This window comes from Ranitomeya imitator, chromosome 8, assembly GCF_032444005.1.
Source record: "Ranitomeya imitator isolate aRanImi1 chromosome 8, aRanImi1.pri, whole genome shotgun sequence".
NCBI lineage: Eukaryota > Metazoa > Chordata > Amphibia > Anura > Dendrobatidae > Ranitomeya > Ranitomeya imitator.
This window is the reverse complement of record NC_091289.1, coordinates 9687186-9706207: the sequence shown is the minus strand read 5'-3', so window position 1 is coordinate 9706207 and position 19022 is coordinate 9687186. Positions and strand designations below refer to the sequence as shown.

At 47.7% G+C, this 19022-nt stretch overlaps 2 protein-coding genes and 1 long non-coding RNA gene across 5 annotated transcripts in view; 2 read left to right on the top strand and 1 right to left on the bottom strand.

The window, feature by feature from the left end:
• Positions 1-8836, top strand: part of FGD5 (FYVE, RhoGEF and PH domain containing 5) — a 92327-nt gene extending 83491 nt beyond the window's left edge. For both annotated transcript variants that reach the window (XM_069736245.1, XM_069736244.1), the window contains exons 16-21: positions 1102-1239; positions 1460-1562; positions 2659-2789; positions 5101-5229; positions 6382-6536; positions 7769-8836. In XM_069736245.1, coding sequence (XP_069592346.1) covers positions 1102-1239; positions 1460-1562; positions 2659-2789; positions 5101-5229; positions 6382-6536; positions 7769-7805 — 693 coding nt within the window. In that variant the 3' untranslated portion in view covers positions 7806-8836. The remainder of the gene's footprint in view (positions 1-1101; positions 1240-1459; positions 1563-2658; positions 2790-5100; positions 5230-6381; positions 6537-7768) is intronic.
• LOC138647317 (uncharacterized) lies at positions 2455-13365 on the bottom strand. Its single transcript, XR_011314941.1, has 2 exons — positions 13217-13365; positions 2455-2749 (listed from the first exon to the last, which is right to left on the bottom strand). It is a non-coding gene; the product is annotated as an uncharacterized lncRNA (long non-coding RNA).
• Positions 12864-19022, top strand: part of NR2C2 (nuclear receptor subfamily 2 group C member 2) — a 24463-nt gene continuing 18304 nt past the window's right edge. Inside the window, exons 1-4 of one of the 2 annotated variants that reach the window (XM_069736246.1) lie at positions 12864-13068; positions 15412-15501; positions 18600-18797; positions 18879-18981. In XM_069736246.1, the coding sequence (XP_069592347.1) occupies positions 15430-15501; positions 18600-18797; positions 18879-18981 (373 nt within the window). In that variant the 5' untranslated portion in view covers positions 12864-13068; positions 15412-15429. The remainder of the gene's footprint in view (positions 13069-15411; positions 15502-18599; positions 18798-18878; positions 18982-19022) is intronic. The other variant, XM_069736247.1, reaches the window with a different exon arrangement.

The following is a 19022-nucleotide window of genomic DNA, read 5'->3' as shown; positions in this document are numbered from 1 at the left end:
CACAGGGGTGATGAAGAATGGCGTCTGGTCTCAGATATTGCGTCGATTGTGGACGCCATATTCTATAGGGACGATGGAACTGGTGACTGTTCCCCCTCCCCCATTTATTGCCGATTCACATAGTTTCTGTGTATGGGCCAGTCATGAGAAATCCAGCATAGAAACCATATGCAGATCAGGCTGGAAGTGCACTGGGGGCGGGTCACTGCACTCGGGCTGCTTCCTCCCTTGACACGCCCCCAGTGCACTTCCAGCCTGATCTGCATATGGTTTCTATGCTGGATTTCTCATGACTGGCACATCGGAGCTCTACAAAAAAAAAGGTGTCAATCTTACCAGGAGACAAGATCCTATACAGCCAGATTTCTACTTCCATATGTTTCAAAAAAAAAAAAAAAAATTACTTTACGGAGATTGTACTGCTCCTTTAAATGTTTTTCTTTCCTTACCATTCTTCCACCGCTCCCGGGTCTCTGCTAATCTTTGTAGCCTGATGATGACGACGACGACAACATGTGACTACTAGTCAGTGATTGGCTGCAGTGGTCACATTTCAAAAAGTGATTGTTGGATGCCTGAATCAGTACTTTTTTTTTTTTTTTTAGATTTTGCAAAAAAAATATTCAATGAGCGAAACATCCCCTTTAATTGCAGTATATCCGTGCAGTTTGTTACAGTGTATCAGTGCAGGAGTCGAGGACAGGAGAGATAGTGGGAGAAATTTACAAAGCAAAATGCAGCGGAATTCTAACTCAATCGTGCCGTGTCCGACCTTCATTACGCGGCTCAGAGTCGCATTTATTAATGGCGCAAAATATTGATGTAAAATCATCCAAGAAATGAAGGAGAAAAGCGTCTGACGAGTCCATGAGATTCAGCAGATTGCTGCGGAGGGATCCGCTTGGCCTGAGGTCCGAGAGGAATAATGAATCTGACCCGATACATTGTAACAAAATGCAGATGTGAGAAGTAACAGATCAGGGTCTCTTCTGTGCAAACAAGACTATGCCCGGTCATTGACAGCAAGCAGAGATCTTTCCAATAGTGAGCACACAGTAATACAGCAATGGTGGGTAAGAGTCTTCTTTTCTTTCCTGGCAGATGAGGGAGCGGTTAGGACTGTTCCTGGGGGAGCGGCCCCCCAGTGTGGCGCACGTGTCCCACGTCATGATGTGTATGAACTGCGGCAGCGACTTCACCTTGACGCTGCGACGTCATCACTGTCACGCCTGCGGCAAGGTGAGAGCCGGAGATCGATCACCATCAGCTCAGGGTGTGCGAGCGACAATCCGGGGTAAGAGAAGCGCTGATGTCCGAGGGGAAGAGAATAGGAAGGAAAAGGATGGAAGATGGAATCGGATACATAGTAGATACATGGCGATCAGATACCGGATAGAGAGCAGTCTGAGCTGTGTGTTATCAGCGCTCACATCCTATCTCTGCCGTCTGTATTTCACAGATTGTTTGCCGCAGTTGTTCAAGGAACAAATATCCCTTGAAATATCTGAAGGATCGTCCGTCTAAGGTCTGCAATGGCTGCTACGCGGAGCTGCGGAAAAGAGGTGAGTGTGACAATCTGTACCACAGCACCACCTAGTGGCAGAATATAGGTACTGCACAGCACCACCTAGTGGCAGACTATATATACTGCACAGCACCACCTAGTGGCAGACTATATATACTGCACAGCACCACCTAGTGGCAGACTATACGTACTGCACAGCACCGCCTAGTGGCAGAATATAGGTACTGCACAGCACCACCTAGTGGCAGACTATATATACTGCACAGCACCACCTAGTGGCAGACTATATATATACTGCACAGCACCGCCTAGTGGCAGACTATACGTACTGCACAGCACCGCCTAGTGGCAGAATATAGGTACTGCACAGCACCGCCTAGTGGCAGAATATAGGTACTGCACAGCACCGCCTAGTGGCAGAATATAGGTACTGCACAGCACCGCCTAGTGGCAGAATATAGGTACTGCACAGCACCGCCTAGTGGCAGACTATATATACTGCACAGCACCACCTAGTGGCAGACTATAGGTACTGCACAGCACCACCTAGTGGCAGACTATAGGTACTGCACAGCACCACCTAGTGGCAGACTATAGGTACTGCACAGCACCACCTAGTGGCAGACAAACTCAAAGAGGCTTTATTGGCAGAACCAAAATACATTTTTTAGTGTTGCCAAAGCAAGGAAAATAGATGTGACAGGGGTGGGGGATTATGGGAATGGGGTGTTAGGGGCACAGTTTTAAGTTCCTGGCAGACTACTGCTACTGCACAGCACATCCTAGTGGCAGACTTGCTATTGCATAGTACCACCTTGTGGCAGAATATAGGTAGTGCACATCACTACCCTGTGGCAGAGTACAGCTATTGCATAGCACCACCCTGTGGCAGACTTTTGATACTGCAGGTAATTGCACAACTCCATCACTTCCGGATAACATTTTATTTTCTCTATACATCCCTGTAGCATCAGCAGATCGTACAGCACTTTTCAAATGGAATAAATCTTCAGTAGAAATTATTAGATGGTGAAACAGCCCTGGAAGTGAAGCCTCGGCTCCCCGTGATGTGGTTTTCAGGAGTTTTATCTGGCGTCTGCTCTGACTTCTCTCTGCTTCATTTTCATTAATAGATCTAGCAGCAGCGAACACGTCCTCACCGCCGTCTCCGCGGTCGGCCAGCAGCGCGTTTACATCGATGCTCCACAGTTTTCACCCATCTGCCTTCAAGAGACATAAAAAAGTCCCGTCAGCTCTGATGGAGGTAGGGCCAAGGCTGTCAGAGAAAAGGCAAGAACTCTGCGTATTGTGATGTGTCCTCTGTATTGTGGCATCAATGTCATTCAGTGCGAAGATAAAATGTCTGAAATACTCTGTGCTGCTGTGCACCTCTCACCAAGTAACCCACAGTCTGTGACCCCCCCCCCCACAATGTGTTAGTAGGAGGCGACGCACCACCGCTATCCAAGGATCAGCAAGTTCCTCTTCTGAAATACTCTGTGCTGCTGCAGGGCCCCTCTACATTCTCAGTGACCTATATTTGTCTCCATGTCCTTTCTTAGGCCGGGGTCTCATTTGCGAGTGTGATGCGAGGAACCTGCATCAATACCAGGCGCTGCTGGCACTGGTGACCGGAGCGTGCGGCGGCACAGAAATACAACTGCACGCTCCGGTCACGAGTGCTGGAGGCAGCGCCGAGTATTGATGAGACTTTCTCACATGGCATTCTCGTGTGACCCCGGCCTTATACGTAAACCCTGCCCCTCTGACACTTCTGAAATACTCTGTGCTGCTGGGGATCGTGCTCAGAACAAAATAGAACCGCGCAACTGAAAACAAAAACTGCAGGAAAAGATTCAGTAGTAACGTAAACTGCCAATGGCGGCTCAGTCCTGGTATCCGGCGCTCGGAGAAGGTTATTACACTAAGGAAGTCCTCAATAGAAAAGAAAAATCGCAGTGAAAGCGACAAACGTTTAATGGCGGCAACAAGACGATGCGTCCTCAGATCTGTATTTAATACTACTGTAAAAGTGCGAGGCTTCCTAATAATGACTAATACAGAGATAAAGGCTCATAATATTGTTATATGGAAAGTTACAGCAGGTCAATATCTACATAGACAGTTACATCCTGTATTATACCCCAGAGCTGCACTCACTATTCTGCTGGTGCAGTCACTGTGTACATACATTACATTACTGATCCTGAGTTACATCCTGTATTATACTCCAGAGCTGCGCTCACTATTCTGCTGGTGCAGTCACTGTGTACATACATTACTGATCCTGAGTTACATCCTGTATTATACTCCAGAGCTGCACTCACTATTCTGCTGGTGCAGTCACTGTGTACATACATTACATTACTGATCCTGAGTTACATCCTGTATTATACTCCAGAGCTCCACTCACTATTCTCCTGGTGCAGTCACTGTGTACATATATTACATTACTGATCCTGAGTTACATCCTGTATTATACTCCAGAGCTGCACTCACTATTCTGCTGGTGCAGTCACTGTGTACATACATACAGACGATATCTGTATCCGCTCACTTGGCTCTTGATTAGCGTTTATACAAATGAAGCACCTGGCAGGAATGTGAGCGCTAATTAGCATATTCATGAGCACAGACTGTAGGAATATATCTAATTGTACCCCTGGGAAATATGTAATTACGCGCCTCCGCCTCTCCAAGCGCAACATATGACACGTCTCATAGCGGCTTTTTAGTAAGACGCACATTGCGCCATTGTGTGAAGCAGCTGTATGGTAGAAGATATGGAAATGTACCGTCAGGCGACGTGTGAAGTGTCGGAGGACAGCACGTCATCAGCTGATACCCAAGATCTCTCCTTGCTGTCAGTGAATGGCCGCACTGCATTGCTCATCCTGTGAATGTGCAACTAATGCACAACAACTCCCAGCATCCCCCGGTGAGCGCCTGGGAGTTGTAGTTGTGGAACAGGAGGAGAATATACTGGATACAATGTTGTGAATGTTCCAATGTATCAGTGCTGATCGGCTCCAGAGATTGTCCAGACTGGATGCAATTGTAACAAACCCTCAGCTGTGCAGGAATGGGGGCAGAAGATGTTCTATTGTTAGAACCTGTAGGGAAGGGGGTTAGTAATCTCCAGCACTAAGACTACAACTCCCAGCATGCCCTGCAGCCATCCTAGCAGGTTGGGAGTTGTAGTTGTACAAGAGCCGGAGGTGTCGGGTTCTGCTATTCCTGTATAGACCGTGTTCTCACGATGCGGCTCCGCTTTACCAATGTGGACCGTGTTCTCACGATGCGGCGCCGCTTTACCAATGTGGACCGTGTTCTCCCGATGTGGCGCCGCTTTACCAATGTGGACCGTGTTCTCACGATGCGGCGCCGCTTTACCAATGTGGACCGTGTTCTCACGATGCGGCGCCGCTTTACCAATGTGGACCGTGTTCTCACGATGCGGCGCCGCTTTACCAATGTGGACCGTGTTCTCACGATGCGGCGCCGCTTTACCAATGTGGATTATATTATTCTTCATTCTTTTCTCAGAAGCCTCTTAACCTTTGTTTTGTTCACAGGCCGCAGTGTCCGGAGAAAGCGCCTCCATTAGTGGTTATTTACATCGGTGCAAGAAGGGCAAGAAATACTGGAAGAAACGCTGGTTCGTTATTAAAGGCAAAGTGCTATACACGTACACAGCCTGCGAGGTGAGGGGGCGCTCATCACCGGGCAGTCAGAAAACATAGCCCAGATATTACAGAGGGTGATCTATATGTTCCTACCCGGACCCCGGCAGGTGCGCAGCGGAGACTCACTGGCAACTGCTCAACTAGTCATTCCTTGCAGAAACCTAAAGCATCTGCTGCATCGTCCTCAGCAGATCATACACACAGGAGCTGAGGGAGCCCAGGCCGACATGGAAGCGGAGGAACATTCGAAAAGAAGTCCCCCACTACTATGGAAACAAAGCTTAAACGGGTCATACAGTCCCATGCAAACAAAGCCCAAATTGATCCTCCAGTCCCATGCAAATAAAGCTTAAATGGGTCCTACAGTCCCATGCAAACAAAGCTTAAATGGGTCCTACAGTCCCATGCAAAGAAAGCTTAAATAGGTCCTCCAGTCCCATGCAAACCTAAATTGGTCCTCCAGTCCCATGCAAATAAAGCTTAAACGGGTCATACAGTCCCATGCAAACAAAGCTTAAATGGGTCCTACAGTCCCATGCAAATAAATAACAAAGGGGTTTTGTACAAGTGCCAGAGCGAAAGCTGTCCTGGAAAACCCCCCTTACTCATTGTATAATGAAAAGTTTTGCAACTTTCTAACACACTTTTGTGTTGCGATCCCTCCGATATCTACAAGATCTCTGCTTGCTGTCGCTGCATGGGAACATTCTTACTTCCATCTGTAGGAGCATGGCACTTCTCACAGCTGAGGGTTTGTCACAATCCTCTGAGCTAACCAGATCAGCAGCACCACTCTCTCCTGTCCGATCAGTTTGTTACAATGTGTCAGTGCAGATATATGGCCTCCGTCTGGACAGGATACATTTGTAACCAAACACGTTATATGTAGACTCAGCTCAGGGACAGGAGATGTGAACAAGAAATGTTACCATTCACTGACAGCAAGCAGCAATATTATAATACATAACTGTGGGGAATCCCTGCAATATGGGGGGCACTAACCGGCTCTACCCGTGCGGGACCCTCCATATCCCACTGCGGCCCCTCTGGGTAACATCGCATCACCTGTTATTTGATCTCCATTCACATCCGTCTTGTTTCATTAAAGCCCCCGAGGAAAGTGCAGCCCCCCGATGCAGATTCACATTATTTTTTCTTTATCCTTTCCAGGACAAAATTGCCACAGAAAGTTTACCCCTATTAGGTTTCCACATTGTGCCTGACAACTGGGACCAGAACCCCAAACTGGGCACAGTGTTCCAGCTGTACCACAAGCAGACCCTGTTCTATAACTTCAAAGCCACAGACACCAGTGCAGCCATCAGGTACCACCGCGGCCTCCGCCATCTCCGCTCGCTCCTGCTGCCTCTCTTCTTTATCTGGTCTTTCCTGGTCTTCTAGAGGAAATAATCACAATGCTACTGAACAGTCTGTGGCAGCCAGAGCATGCTGGGAGTTGTAGTTTCACAACAGCTGGAGAGCAATGAGCCAACAACCCTTATCGAGACTCCTAAGAGCAGCGGAGGGGGGGGGGAGAAGAGGTCAAATATTCAAACTTAGCTGCAGTGTCAAAACGTGCACGCTGTGACATCCCGCTGTTCAAGACCCTCACAAAGAGCCCACCAAAGTGGTGACTGGTGGCAGAGTAACACCCAGAGGCAAGACCAGGAGCCAGGCATCTTGTGTATTTTATTTAGTTTCTGCAGACCCAAGTTGTGTGAAGGCAGCTCCAGTGCAGAGCGGTGTGTCTCCATGGTAACTAAACATAAAACAATCTGCAGACTGATTCTACAATTATAGGGGCCAATTAATCATGTACGCAGCAGCAAGCTCATTTCCCCTTTAGGGAGTACGAGCGTATAAAAATGTTGGTCTTAGAAAACTCTCTTGTAGTTCACTGGTTACATCATTCACTGGCACTTGCTGCGGGGATCCCCGTCACTTGCTGCGGGGATCCCCATCACTTGCTGCGGGGATCCCAGTCACTTGCTGCGGGGATCCCCGTCACTTGCTGCGGGGATCCCGTCTCTAGCAGTGTGTGCAGAGCAGATTCATCTTAGATGCCCCCTGACAGGCGATTTTCCAGATCTGGCCGTCACTGCTGAGTCCACAGCACTTCATCCTCCATCCTTATTCTTCCTTTTCTCATTTCCTTTCTTTTCTCGCTGCTAATTCTTTACCAAATGTTCAATGTCTTCATTCCTACAAGTTTTTTTTTTTCTTCTCCGTTTGCAAAACCACAAATCCTAGAATGCACCGATTTGCTGGGATTTCTAGTTCTGCAGCCCCTGACCGAGCCCAGGTGGATACACGGCATCTCCATGGCTTGTGGAAGATACCGTATATGTGCAAAGATTTGACAATATCTATCACAGGCATTGAGACCAATCAGGTTTATAGCTCACCCGAACGAGAGGCGATCTGCACAATCCTGAATATTGGACGCCAGTGCATTAACCCTTTTATATACCTCCATACCAACCTTTCAGCAGTTCTGACACTTTACTGCAGGTCGTTCTTCATTACCTAATAACGCTCTCCTCCTTGTCTCTTGCAGGTGGGTTGAAGCCATTAAAGCCGCATCAGTATTATAGCATTTGCTCTCCCGCAGACTTCGACCGACTGACTTTATTATCAGAATGTAAATTCAATTATTTCGAGTTGCAAACATTTTTCTTTTTTTTTTTAATGTAAAAATGGAATCAGTGGCGCCCCCTGCTGGCTGCAGACGCCTCCGCTCTCTGGGTCTCCTGTGGAATGTATAGTGGGTGCCAGCGGCAGCTGCTTCCTCGCTACTTACGGCCTTTTGGTTTGCAGAACAGTCTTATTAGTACCCCGGGGGGCTCTCCGCTCCCCTTCGGACCCCCCTGTTTACACTTGCCAGGTGACTTATTTAGCAGGCAATTTTATATGATTTTTATTGGCCTCGCTGGAGGCAGGTGCTGGTCGGCCGTGTCCAGAAGCGGCTCTACGTCGACCATTATTAGGGGGGGGGGGGATCTCCACCCGCGTGCTGTGCCCGATGATGCTCCGTTGTCACATGCCTATAGACCAACAGGATTTTCTTTAAGTTGCGGAGATCCCCCTTAAGCAACCTGATTAACCTCTATGAGACAAATCCAGCAAACCTCCAATCGATCTGGTCATATTCTCATATCTGGGGGATGTAATGGAGGTCTGACCAGCCAGCACTGATTGTAATCACCCCCCAGCTTTCCATAAGCCCCTCACCGAGTACATCAATAAAACTGGCATACTCATGAACCAGGCAGCTCAGGATGAACGTCACTTCAGGCCCAGCACAGGGGCAGGACTAGGACAATGTTGAATTTGTTGCTGCAATCCATGAAAGCTCTCACGTCCCGGACGTCATGCTGGATCTAGTAGTCCCCCACAGTGCAGACCAGACTACTTTCTCCAACATACAAGCTGTGCCGCGCTGCTGTTTACAGAGAACTCGCTATCCTCTACAATACGAAAAGCCTTAAACCGACTCGTTGGTTCTTCGCATCAGATTCAAGATTAAAAAAAAAAAAAAAAAAAAATGTACAACCAGATTCACCTCGTAATAAGAATCTGTAAGACGTATCTGTAGGAATAAAGATGTTTAACAGTGTGGTCCTTATACATGTGTGCGTGTTCCTTTAAATTTACAAAGATACAACTATTGAAAAGTGGAATTACCCTTTAATAGGAACTGATTGACCCCCCAGTGTGCAGAAATTATAATAAAATATTTACCATGTAAAAGGCTGCAAAGTGTCCACACAAAGCAGTAACTGTTAGTTCTTGCCTCCATGCTTTACATTACAACTTTGCTTATTACGTACGCAAGCAGGAACTCCACACACAATAGTATCTAACAAACAGAAACAAAGTAAAAACAGAAAGGAGAAAAAATAGCCCGAAAAGAAGAGAATCCGGAGATCTGAAGCCGGCAAGTGACCAAGATCTGTGCACAAAACCTTATAAGTCAGGAGAAGCAAACACCTCGGCTGCATCTCCAACTCCTACTTACACCACCCTGATACCTCTGCTTCTAGTACTAATACAACAGCTATAATACCGCCCCCATGTACTAGAACACAACAGCTATAATACCGCCCCCATGTACTAGAACACAACAGCTATAATACCGCCCCCATGTACTAGAACACAACAGCTATAATACCGCCCCCATGTACTAGAACACAACAGCTATAATACCGCCCCCATGTACTAGAACACAACAGCTATAATACCGCCCCCATGTACTAGAACACAACAGCTATAATACCGCCCCCATGTACTAGAACACAACAGCTATAATACCGCCCCCATGTACTAGAACACAACAGCTATAATACCGCCCCCATGTACTAGAACACAACAGCTATAATACCGCCCCCATGTACTAGAACACAACAGCTATAATACCGCCCCCATGTACTAGAACACAACAGCTATAATACCGCCCCCATGTACTAGAACACAACAGCTATAATACCGCCCCCATGTACTAGAACACAACAGCTATAATACCGCCCCCATGTACTAGAACACAACAGCTATAATACCGCCCCCATGTACTAGAACACAACAGCTATAATACCGCCCCCATGTACTAGAACACAACAGCTATAATACCGCCCCCATGTACTAGAACACAACAGCTATAATACCGCCCCCATGTACTAGAACACAACAGCTATAATACCGCCCCCATGTACTAGAACACAACAGCTATAATACCGCCCCCATGTACTAGAACACAACAGCTATAATACCGCCCCCATGTACTAGAACACAACAGCTATAATACCGCCCCCATGTACTAGAACACAACAGCTATAATACCGCCCCCATGTACTAGAACACAACAGCTATAATACCGCCCCCATGTACTAGAACACAACAGCTATAATACCGCCCCCATGTACTAGAACACAACAGCTATAATACCGCCCCCATGTACTAGAACACAACAGCTATAATACCGCCCCCATGTACTAGAACACAACAGCTATAATACCGCCCCCATGTACTAGAACACAACAGCTATAATACCGCCCCCATGTACTAGAACACAACAGCTATAATACCGCCCCCATGTACTAGAACACAACAGCTATAATACCGCCCCCATGTACTAGAACACAACAGCTATAATACCGCCCCCATGTACTAGAACACAACAGCTATAATACCGCCCCCATGTACTAGAACACAACAGCTATAATACCGCCCCCATGTACTAGAACACAACAGCTATAATACCGCCCCCATGTACTAGAACACAACAGCTATAATACCGCCCCCATGTACTAGAACACAACAGCTATAATACCGCCCCCATGTACTAGAACACAACAGCTATAATACCGCCCCCATGTACTAGAACACAACAGCTATAATACCGCCCCCATGTACTAGAACACAACAGCTATAATACCGCCCCCATGTACTAGAACACAACAGCTATAATACCGCCCCCATGTACTAGAACACAACAGCTATAATACCGCCCCCATGTACTAGAACACAACAGCTATAATACCGCCCCCATGTACTAGAACACAACAGCTATAATACCGCCCCCATGTACTAGAACACAACAGCTATAATACCGCCCCCATGTACTAGAACACAACAGCTATAATACCGCCCCCATGTACTAGAACACAACAGCTATAATACCGCCCCCATGTACTAGAACACAACAGCTATAATACCGCCCCCATGTACTAGAACACAACAGCTATAATACCGCCCCCATGTACTAGAACACAACAGCTATAATACCGCCCCCATGTACTAGAACACAACAGCTATAATACCGCCCCCATGTACTAGAACACAACAGCTATAATACCGCCCCCATGTACTAGAACACAACAGCTATAATACCGCCCCCATGTACTAGAACACAACAGCTATAATACCGCCCCCATGTACTAGAACACAACAGCTATAATACCGCCCCCATGTACTAGAACACAACAGCTATAATACCGCCCCCATGTACTAGAACACAACAGCTATAATACCGCCCCCATGTACTAGAACACAACAGCTATAATACCGCCCCCATGTACTAGAACACAACAGCTATAATACCGCCCCCATGTACTAGAACACAACAGCTATAATACCGCCCCCATGTACTAGAACACAACAGCTATAATACCGCCCCCATGTACTAGAACACAACAGCTATAATACCGCCCCCATGTACTAGAACACAACAGCTATAATACCGCCCCCATGTACTAGAACACAACAGCTATAATACCGCCCCCATGTACTAGAACACAACAGCTATAATACCGCCCCCATGTACTAGAACACAACAGCTATAATACCGCCCCCATGTACTAGAACACAACAGCTATAATACCGCCCCCATGTACTAGAACACAACAGCTATAATACCGCCCCCATGTACTAGAACACAACAGCTATAATACCGCCCCCATGTACTAGAACACAACAGCTATAATACCGCCCCCATGTACTAGAACACAACAGCTATAATACCGCCCCCATGTACTAGAACACAACAGCTATAATACCGCCCCCATGTACTAGAACACAACAGCTATAATACCGCCCCCTATGTACAAGAACACAACAGCTATAATACCGCCCCCTATGTACAAGAACACAACTGCTATAATACCGCCCCCTATGTACAAGAACACAACTGCTATAATACCGCCCCCTATGTACAAGAATATAACTACTATAATACCGCTCCTATGTACAAGAATATAACTACTATAATACCGCCCCTATGTACAAGAATATAACTACTATAATACCGCCCCCTATGTACAAGAATATAACTACTATAATACTGCCCCCTATGTACAAGAATATAACTACTATAATACTGCCCCCTATGTACAAGAATATAACTACTATAATACTGCCCCTATGTACAAGAATATAACTACTATAATACTGCCCCCTATGTACAAGAATATAACTACTATAATACTGCTCCTATGTACAAGAATATAACTACTATAATACTGCTCCTATGTACAAGAATATAACTACTATAATACTGCCCCTATGTACAAGAATATAACTACTATAATACTGCTCCTATGTACAAGAATATAACTACTATAATACTGCCCCTATGTACAAGAATATAACTACTATAATACTGCCCCCTATGTACAAGAATATAACTACTATAATACTGCTCCTATGTAAAAGTCATCAGGTTAAGTGACTGCTGTAAAATGGAACAACCTGTTTCTATTTTTCTTTATTATTAACCCCTGTTCCTCCCCCCATTTTTTAGTAACAAACGTGATCCCACAATTATTATGGCGACATGCCTGAATAAAGCTTTGGCTCCTGTTGGAAGTGGTGACCGCTCCACGTCCAGCTCCTCTCACTATGAAGCTCAGTGTCCTCTATTGTTCCAGGTTATCAGCCATTTTCACATCACAGTTTGTCTATTGAAAACCCCGAAGTTTTGTAAGTTTGCTCTTGGTCAATAAAGTTAGTTTGAATTGAAACATCTGTATAAAGTTTAAGATTGTAAAAAAAAAACCCTACGACTTGACAGCTCAATGGGCGGGGTCGATACTAACCACGCCCATCGCCCGTGCGGCCAATCACCTTTTTTCTTTTCGTGACGTCATCTTCCCGCCCCCATCCGAGCGAGAGGGAAGTGGAAGCAGGAGAGGGGGGAAGAGGCGGCGGAGCGCGGGGTCACGACCTCTGACCTCTCACCGAGGAGAAAAACTCGAAACTACCGAAATATTCGGGGTTCACGGGCCGTTCCCGGCTGCGGGGAGCTGCGGGGGCCGCCAGGAGCTGAGGGGATGCGGCTGTGACAGGAACCTCCGTCCGGGTGAGGTGAGGAGAGGCGGCGCCGCGGGTGAGGCCTCCGCGGAGCGGCCGGACTGACGTAAAACTGCTTCATATCATGAACTGAGCGCCTGACCGGACCCCGGTAACCCTCCGCTCACCGCGGCCGCGCCGACAGCTCCGTGTGTCCGCTCACCTGACAACCTCCGCCTCCTCTGACCGCCGCACCGCGCCCTCCGCACCGACTCCCGCTCCCCGTCCCCCGCGCCCCGGTGTCCGCGCCCTCCGTTCCCGCCGCTGGCAGCTCGCCAAGAGCCGCCATCTTTCTCCGCCAAACGCGCTGCCTTTATTTATTTATTTTTGAGACGTCACGGGTGGGCGGGTGCATCCAATCAGCCAATTAGCTTTTAGCTTCTCTAAAGTGGGCGGTGCGGTCTGAGAACTGACGTGTCATCTGACCTATCATATGCGATGAGGGCGTGGCATTAGTGTGACGTGTTATTGGTACTTATTCTCACAGTGATTATCGCCATCTAGTGGTGGATAATCTCATTGCACCAAGAAGGGGTTTTATTTTTTGGCAAAAACTGAAAAAAAAAATCCATTTATTTTTATTTTTTTCTTCCAAATCCTGTAACCTCAAATAGGGGGGGGCTGCCCTATGTTTGATGAAGAGAGATATGGTGATATTGTGGAGATAGGGGCTGCAGAACATCCGCATCCCTTTATATTGGAGATAATGAAAATGTCCTTCTATTTATCAGGAGCGACATATGACGAGCACAGTGCAAAAAGTAGGGGCTCATTCACGTCTACTATTTTTCCACCTACTAGAAAAGTGGACCGATTATTCCGATCAGCGTTTGTTTTGATCGTTATCAGATTTTCTCGTACATGGATAAAATAGAGAAGAAAGTTTCAACAACCTTTTTCTTTCCGACCTTTTGTTTTTTTCAAGGACCCATAGACTTACATTTCTGGTGTCTACGTGATTTAAAATCAGGGAGATGTGAGTGGCCACATAGACTACGACCGCTACCTGCGCTCTCCCTGAACGACACTTGTACATGGAAATCAGACTTAGGGTTCCCATTGCGTTATGGGACCGCGTTTAACGGACAGCGTTGCACGGCGAAATTAACGCCGTGCAACGCGTCCGTTAACGCGCCCATTGAAGGCAATGGGAACGCGCTTCACTAGCGCGTGCCATGTTCGGCACGCGCTAGCGACGCGCCGGTGATTCCTGGCGCGCCGCGGACGCTGCTTGCAGCGTCCGAGGCGCGCCCGCGGTCCGTTCCCCGCTCTCGCAGATCGGGGATCTGCGAGAGCGGGGACGTTACCGCGACCCCGACCGCAGCCCCATAGAAAACATTGCGTTAGCGCAATGCGCTAGCGCTAAACGGATTGCACTAACGCAATGTGACCCTGAACAAGCCCTTGAAGACCTGAGTGCAGGATTGGGGTTCAAGCAACATTGATTTAACCCTTTTTCTTCCCAGAAATTTTCCATATTTTTGACCGACATCAATAAAATCTTTAAGGGGTTGTCCACGATTTATAAACACTTTGCTAATAGCCCCATGGTGGTTCCCTTCACCTGGTTTCTAGCATCGCCCGCGTGGCTCATTGGCTAAATGTGGGGGGGGTATGTCAAATTGCCATATGACCACTGCAGCCGATCACTGACTGCTAATCAACTTTGAAATTCCATCCTAAGTAATGTAGTACTAGGCATCCTACTGGGAACGCCATAGACAGAATGTGGTGCCGGTTCGTTAGGTATGTTTTTTTTTATTACTTATGTACCATGTGCAACAAATTAATAAAAGTAGTAGACGACTATATATAAAACATAGAATAATGAAAGGCAACGATTGCCCCTCTCAGGATGTGGTGGCTCCTCTGCTCTTACAAATTACGTGGGTTTTCCTTGTACTTTGTTCATTGCACCAATTCCTGTTTTAGTAGTTTTGTTAACAAAAGTAAGATTTAAATTCTGTAATTTTGCCTTCGTCTTGATTTACAAATGTGCTGTTCTGTGTATACAGCTCCTTTCCGGACCTACATGTCTCCATGGTTACAGATCAGAAACAAACTCTACGGTGTGAGCCTGCAGTTGTGCTTTACGCTCTTCTGTCAGGTGATCAAGGAGAGGAGGCGGATGGATTGGAGTAAGGCAGGACACATACTGTAGCTCTGCATCAGAGCTGTATACACCAAATGGGAGGACTTTTTTTTTTTAAGTTGCAAAAGTGTTTACACCCTTGAAGGTGACATTAAGGTATAATTCTTGCACAGATTGTGATGTGGTCGGTCAGGGGTGGGTGTACGGGATGCTTTATACGTGCCGATTATAACTGAGGTTCACTCTTTGTGGGTTTCGTCCTCCAGGTTCTGGAATCTTCAGTGATGACCAGCTCCTCTCAGCGCATCCAAATAATCTCCACCGACTCCGCCGTCTCCACTCCGCAGCGCATCCAGGTACAGTCTGATCAGAAGAATGTAATCCAGCAGTTAAATGGTTACTCCCTCCCCCCCCTTATCGAGGCTCCTCTCCCTATCACCTACTTAAAGCTTTCTGAGGAAGCTGAGGGGCAGTGTAAAGCATGGCGGATAGACAGAGAAGAGGTCTGATGAGACAGATGCTGGTTTGCAGATTCAGACTTAATCAAAGCCGTAGTCTTAGATCATATCTGTGTCCTCACGGAGCAGAGCTGCAGTGTAAAGCATGACACGAGGACAAAGCAAGAGTCTGAGCCTCTGATGAAAGACTAGAATAAAGTGTGCGTCATAGATGGGTCCTATTGGAGCCAGGCTGCAGTGTAAAGCATAGGGTATGGTCAGAGCAGACACCTGAGCCTCTATAGGAGCAGCTAAGCTGACGTCACTGATGATAGCTGTGACCTAATGAGCAGAGCTGCAGTGTAAAGCATGGTGTATGGTCAGAGCAGACACCTAGCCTCTATAGGAGCAGCTAAGCTGACGTCACTGATGATAGCTGTGACCTAATGAGCAGAGCTGCAGTGTAAAGCATGGTGTATGGTCAGAGCAGACACCTAGCCTCTATAGGAGCAGCTAAGCTGACGTCACTGATGATAGCTGTGACCTAATGAGCAGAGCTGCAGTGTAAAGCATGGTGTATGGTCAGAGCAGACACCTGAGCCTCTATAGGAGCAGCTAAGCTGACGTCACTGATGATAGCTGTGTAATGAGCAGAGCTGCAGGGTAAAGCATGGTGTATGGTCAGAGCAGACACCTGAGCCTCTATAGGAGCAGCTAAGCTGACGTCACTGATGATAGCTGTGACCTAATGAGCAGAGCTGCAGTGTAAAGCATGGTGTATGGTCAGAGCAGACACCTAGCCTCTATAGGTGCAGCTAAGCTGACGTCACTGATGATAGCTGTGTAATGAGCAGAGCTGCAGTGTAAAGCATGGTGTATGGTCAGAGCAGACACCTAGCCTCTATAGGAGCAGCTAAGCTGACGTCACTGATGATAGCTGTGTAATGAGCAGAGCTGCAGGGTAAAGCATGGTGTATGGTCAGAGCAGACACCTAGCCTCTATAGGAGCAGCTAAGCTGACGTCACTGATGATAGCTGTGACCTAATGAGCAGAGCTGCAGTGTAAAGCATGGTGTATGGTCAGAGCAGACACCTGAGCCTCTATAGGAGCAGCTAAGCTGACGTCACTGATGATAGCTGTGTAATGAGCAGAGCTGCAGGGTAAAGCATGGTGTATGGTCAGAGCAGACACCTGAGCCTCTATAGGAGCAGCTAAGCTGACGTCACTGATGATAGCTGTGACCTAATGAGCAGAGCTGCAGTGTAAAGCATGGTGTATGGTCAGAGCAGACACCTAGCCTCTATAGGAGCAGCTAAGCTGACGTCACTGATGATAGCTGTGTAATGAGCAGAGCTGCAGGGTAAAGCATGGTGTATGGTCAGAGCAGACACCTGAGCCTCTATAGGTGCAGCTAAGCTGACATCACTGGTGATAGCTGTGACCTAATGAGCAGAGCTGCAGTGTAAAGCATGGTGTATGGTCAGAGCAGACACCTGAGCCTCTATAGGAGCAGCTAAGCTGACGTCACTGATGATAGCTGTGACCTAATGAGCAGAGATGCAGTGTAAAGCATGGTGTATTGTCAGAGCAGACACCTGAGCCTCTATAGGTGCAGCTAAGCTGACGTCACTGATGATAGCTGTGTAATGAGCAGAGCTGCAGGGTAAAGCATGGTGTATGGTCAGAGCAGACACCTAGCCTCTATAGGTGCAGCTAAGCTGACATCACTGATGATAGCTGTGACCTAATGAGCAGAGCTGCAGTGTAAAGCATGGTGTATGGTCAGAGCAGACACCTGAGCCTCTATAGGTGCAGCTAAGCTGAAGTCACTGATGATAGCTGTGTAATGAGCAGAGCTGCAGTGTAAAGCATGGTGTATGGTCAGAGCAGACACCTGAGCCTCTATAGGTGCAGCTAAGCTGAAGTCACTGATGATAGCTGTGTAATGAGCAGAGCTGCAGTGTAAAGCATGGTGTATGGTCAGAGCAGACACCTGAGCCTCTATAGGAGCAGCTAAGCTGACATCACTGATGATAGCTGTGACCTAATGAGCAGAGCTGCAGTGTAAAGCATGGTGTATGGTCAGAGCAGACACCTAGCCTCTATAGGAGCAGCTAAGCTGACGTCACTGATGATAGCTGTGTAATGAGCAGAGCTGCAGTGTAAAGCATGGTGTATGGTCAGAGCAGACACCTGAGCCTCTATAGGTGCAGCTAAGCTGACGTCACTGATGATAGCTGTGTAATGAGCAGAGCTGCAGGGTAAAGCATGGTGTATGGTCAGAGCAGACACCTGAGCCTCTATAGGTGCAGCTAAGCTGACGTCACTGATGATAGCTGTGTAATGAGCAGAGCTGCAGGGTAAAGCATGGTGTATGGTCAGAGCAGACACCTAGCCTCTATAGGAGCAGCTAAGCTGACGTCACTGATGATAGCTGTGTAATGAGCAGAGCTGCAGTGTAAAGCATGGTGTATGGTCAGAGCAGACACCTGAGCCTCTATAGGAGCAGCTAAGCTGACATCACTGATGATAGCTGTGACCTAATGAGCAGAGCTGCAGGGTAAAGCATGGTGTATGGTCAGAGCAGACACCTGAGCTTCTATAGGAGCAGCTAAGCTGACGTCACTGATGATAGCTGTGTAATGAGCAGAGCTGCAGTGTAAAGCATGGTGTATGGTCAGAGCAGACACCTGAGCCTCTATAGGTGCAGCTAAGCTGACGTCACTGATGATAGCTGTGTAATGAGCAGAGCTGCAGGGTAAAGCATGGTGTATGGTCAGAGCAGACACCTGAGCCTCTATAGGAGCAGCTAAGCTGACGTCACTGATGATAGCTGTGTAATGAGCAGAGCTGCAGTGTAAAGCATGGTGTATGGTCAGAGCAGACACCTGAGCCTCTATAGGAGCAGCTAAGCTGACGTCACTGATGATAGCTGTGTAATGAGCAGAGCTGCAGGGTAAAGCATGGTGTATGGTCAGAGCAGCAGCCTCAGTGACGGTCCATGTTGTGTTTGCAGATTGTGACAGATCAGCAGACCGGGCAGAAGATCCAGATTGTGACGGCCGTCGACTCCTCGGTGTCTCCCAAGCAGCAGTTTATCTTGGCCAGCCCGGATGGATCAGGGGCAGGGAAGGTGATCCTGGCTGCACCCGACTCTGCCAATGCCAAGCAGCTCATCTTCACCACGGAGAACCTTGTGCCTGGGAGGATCCAGGTGGGGGGCGCTCAGGGGTCCTTCTGCTTCTGGCTTGATTTCAGGGGGTTCTTATTCTCTTGGTGTTTTGCGTTAATCCAGATAGTGACAGATGCCGCCTCGGTGGAGCGACTGCTGGGCAAGACGGAGGTGCAGCGGCCGCAGATCATAGAGTACTGCGTGGTCTGCGGAGACAAAGCTTCAGGTGATTGTGGGGAGGATGATGGGGCTTGTAGTCCTCTCACA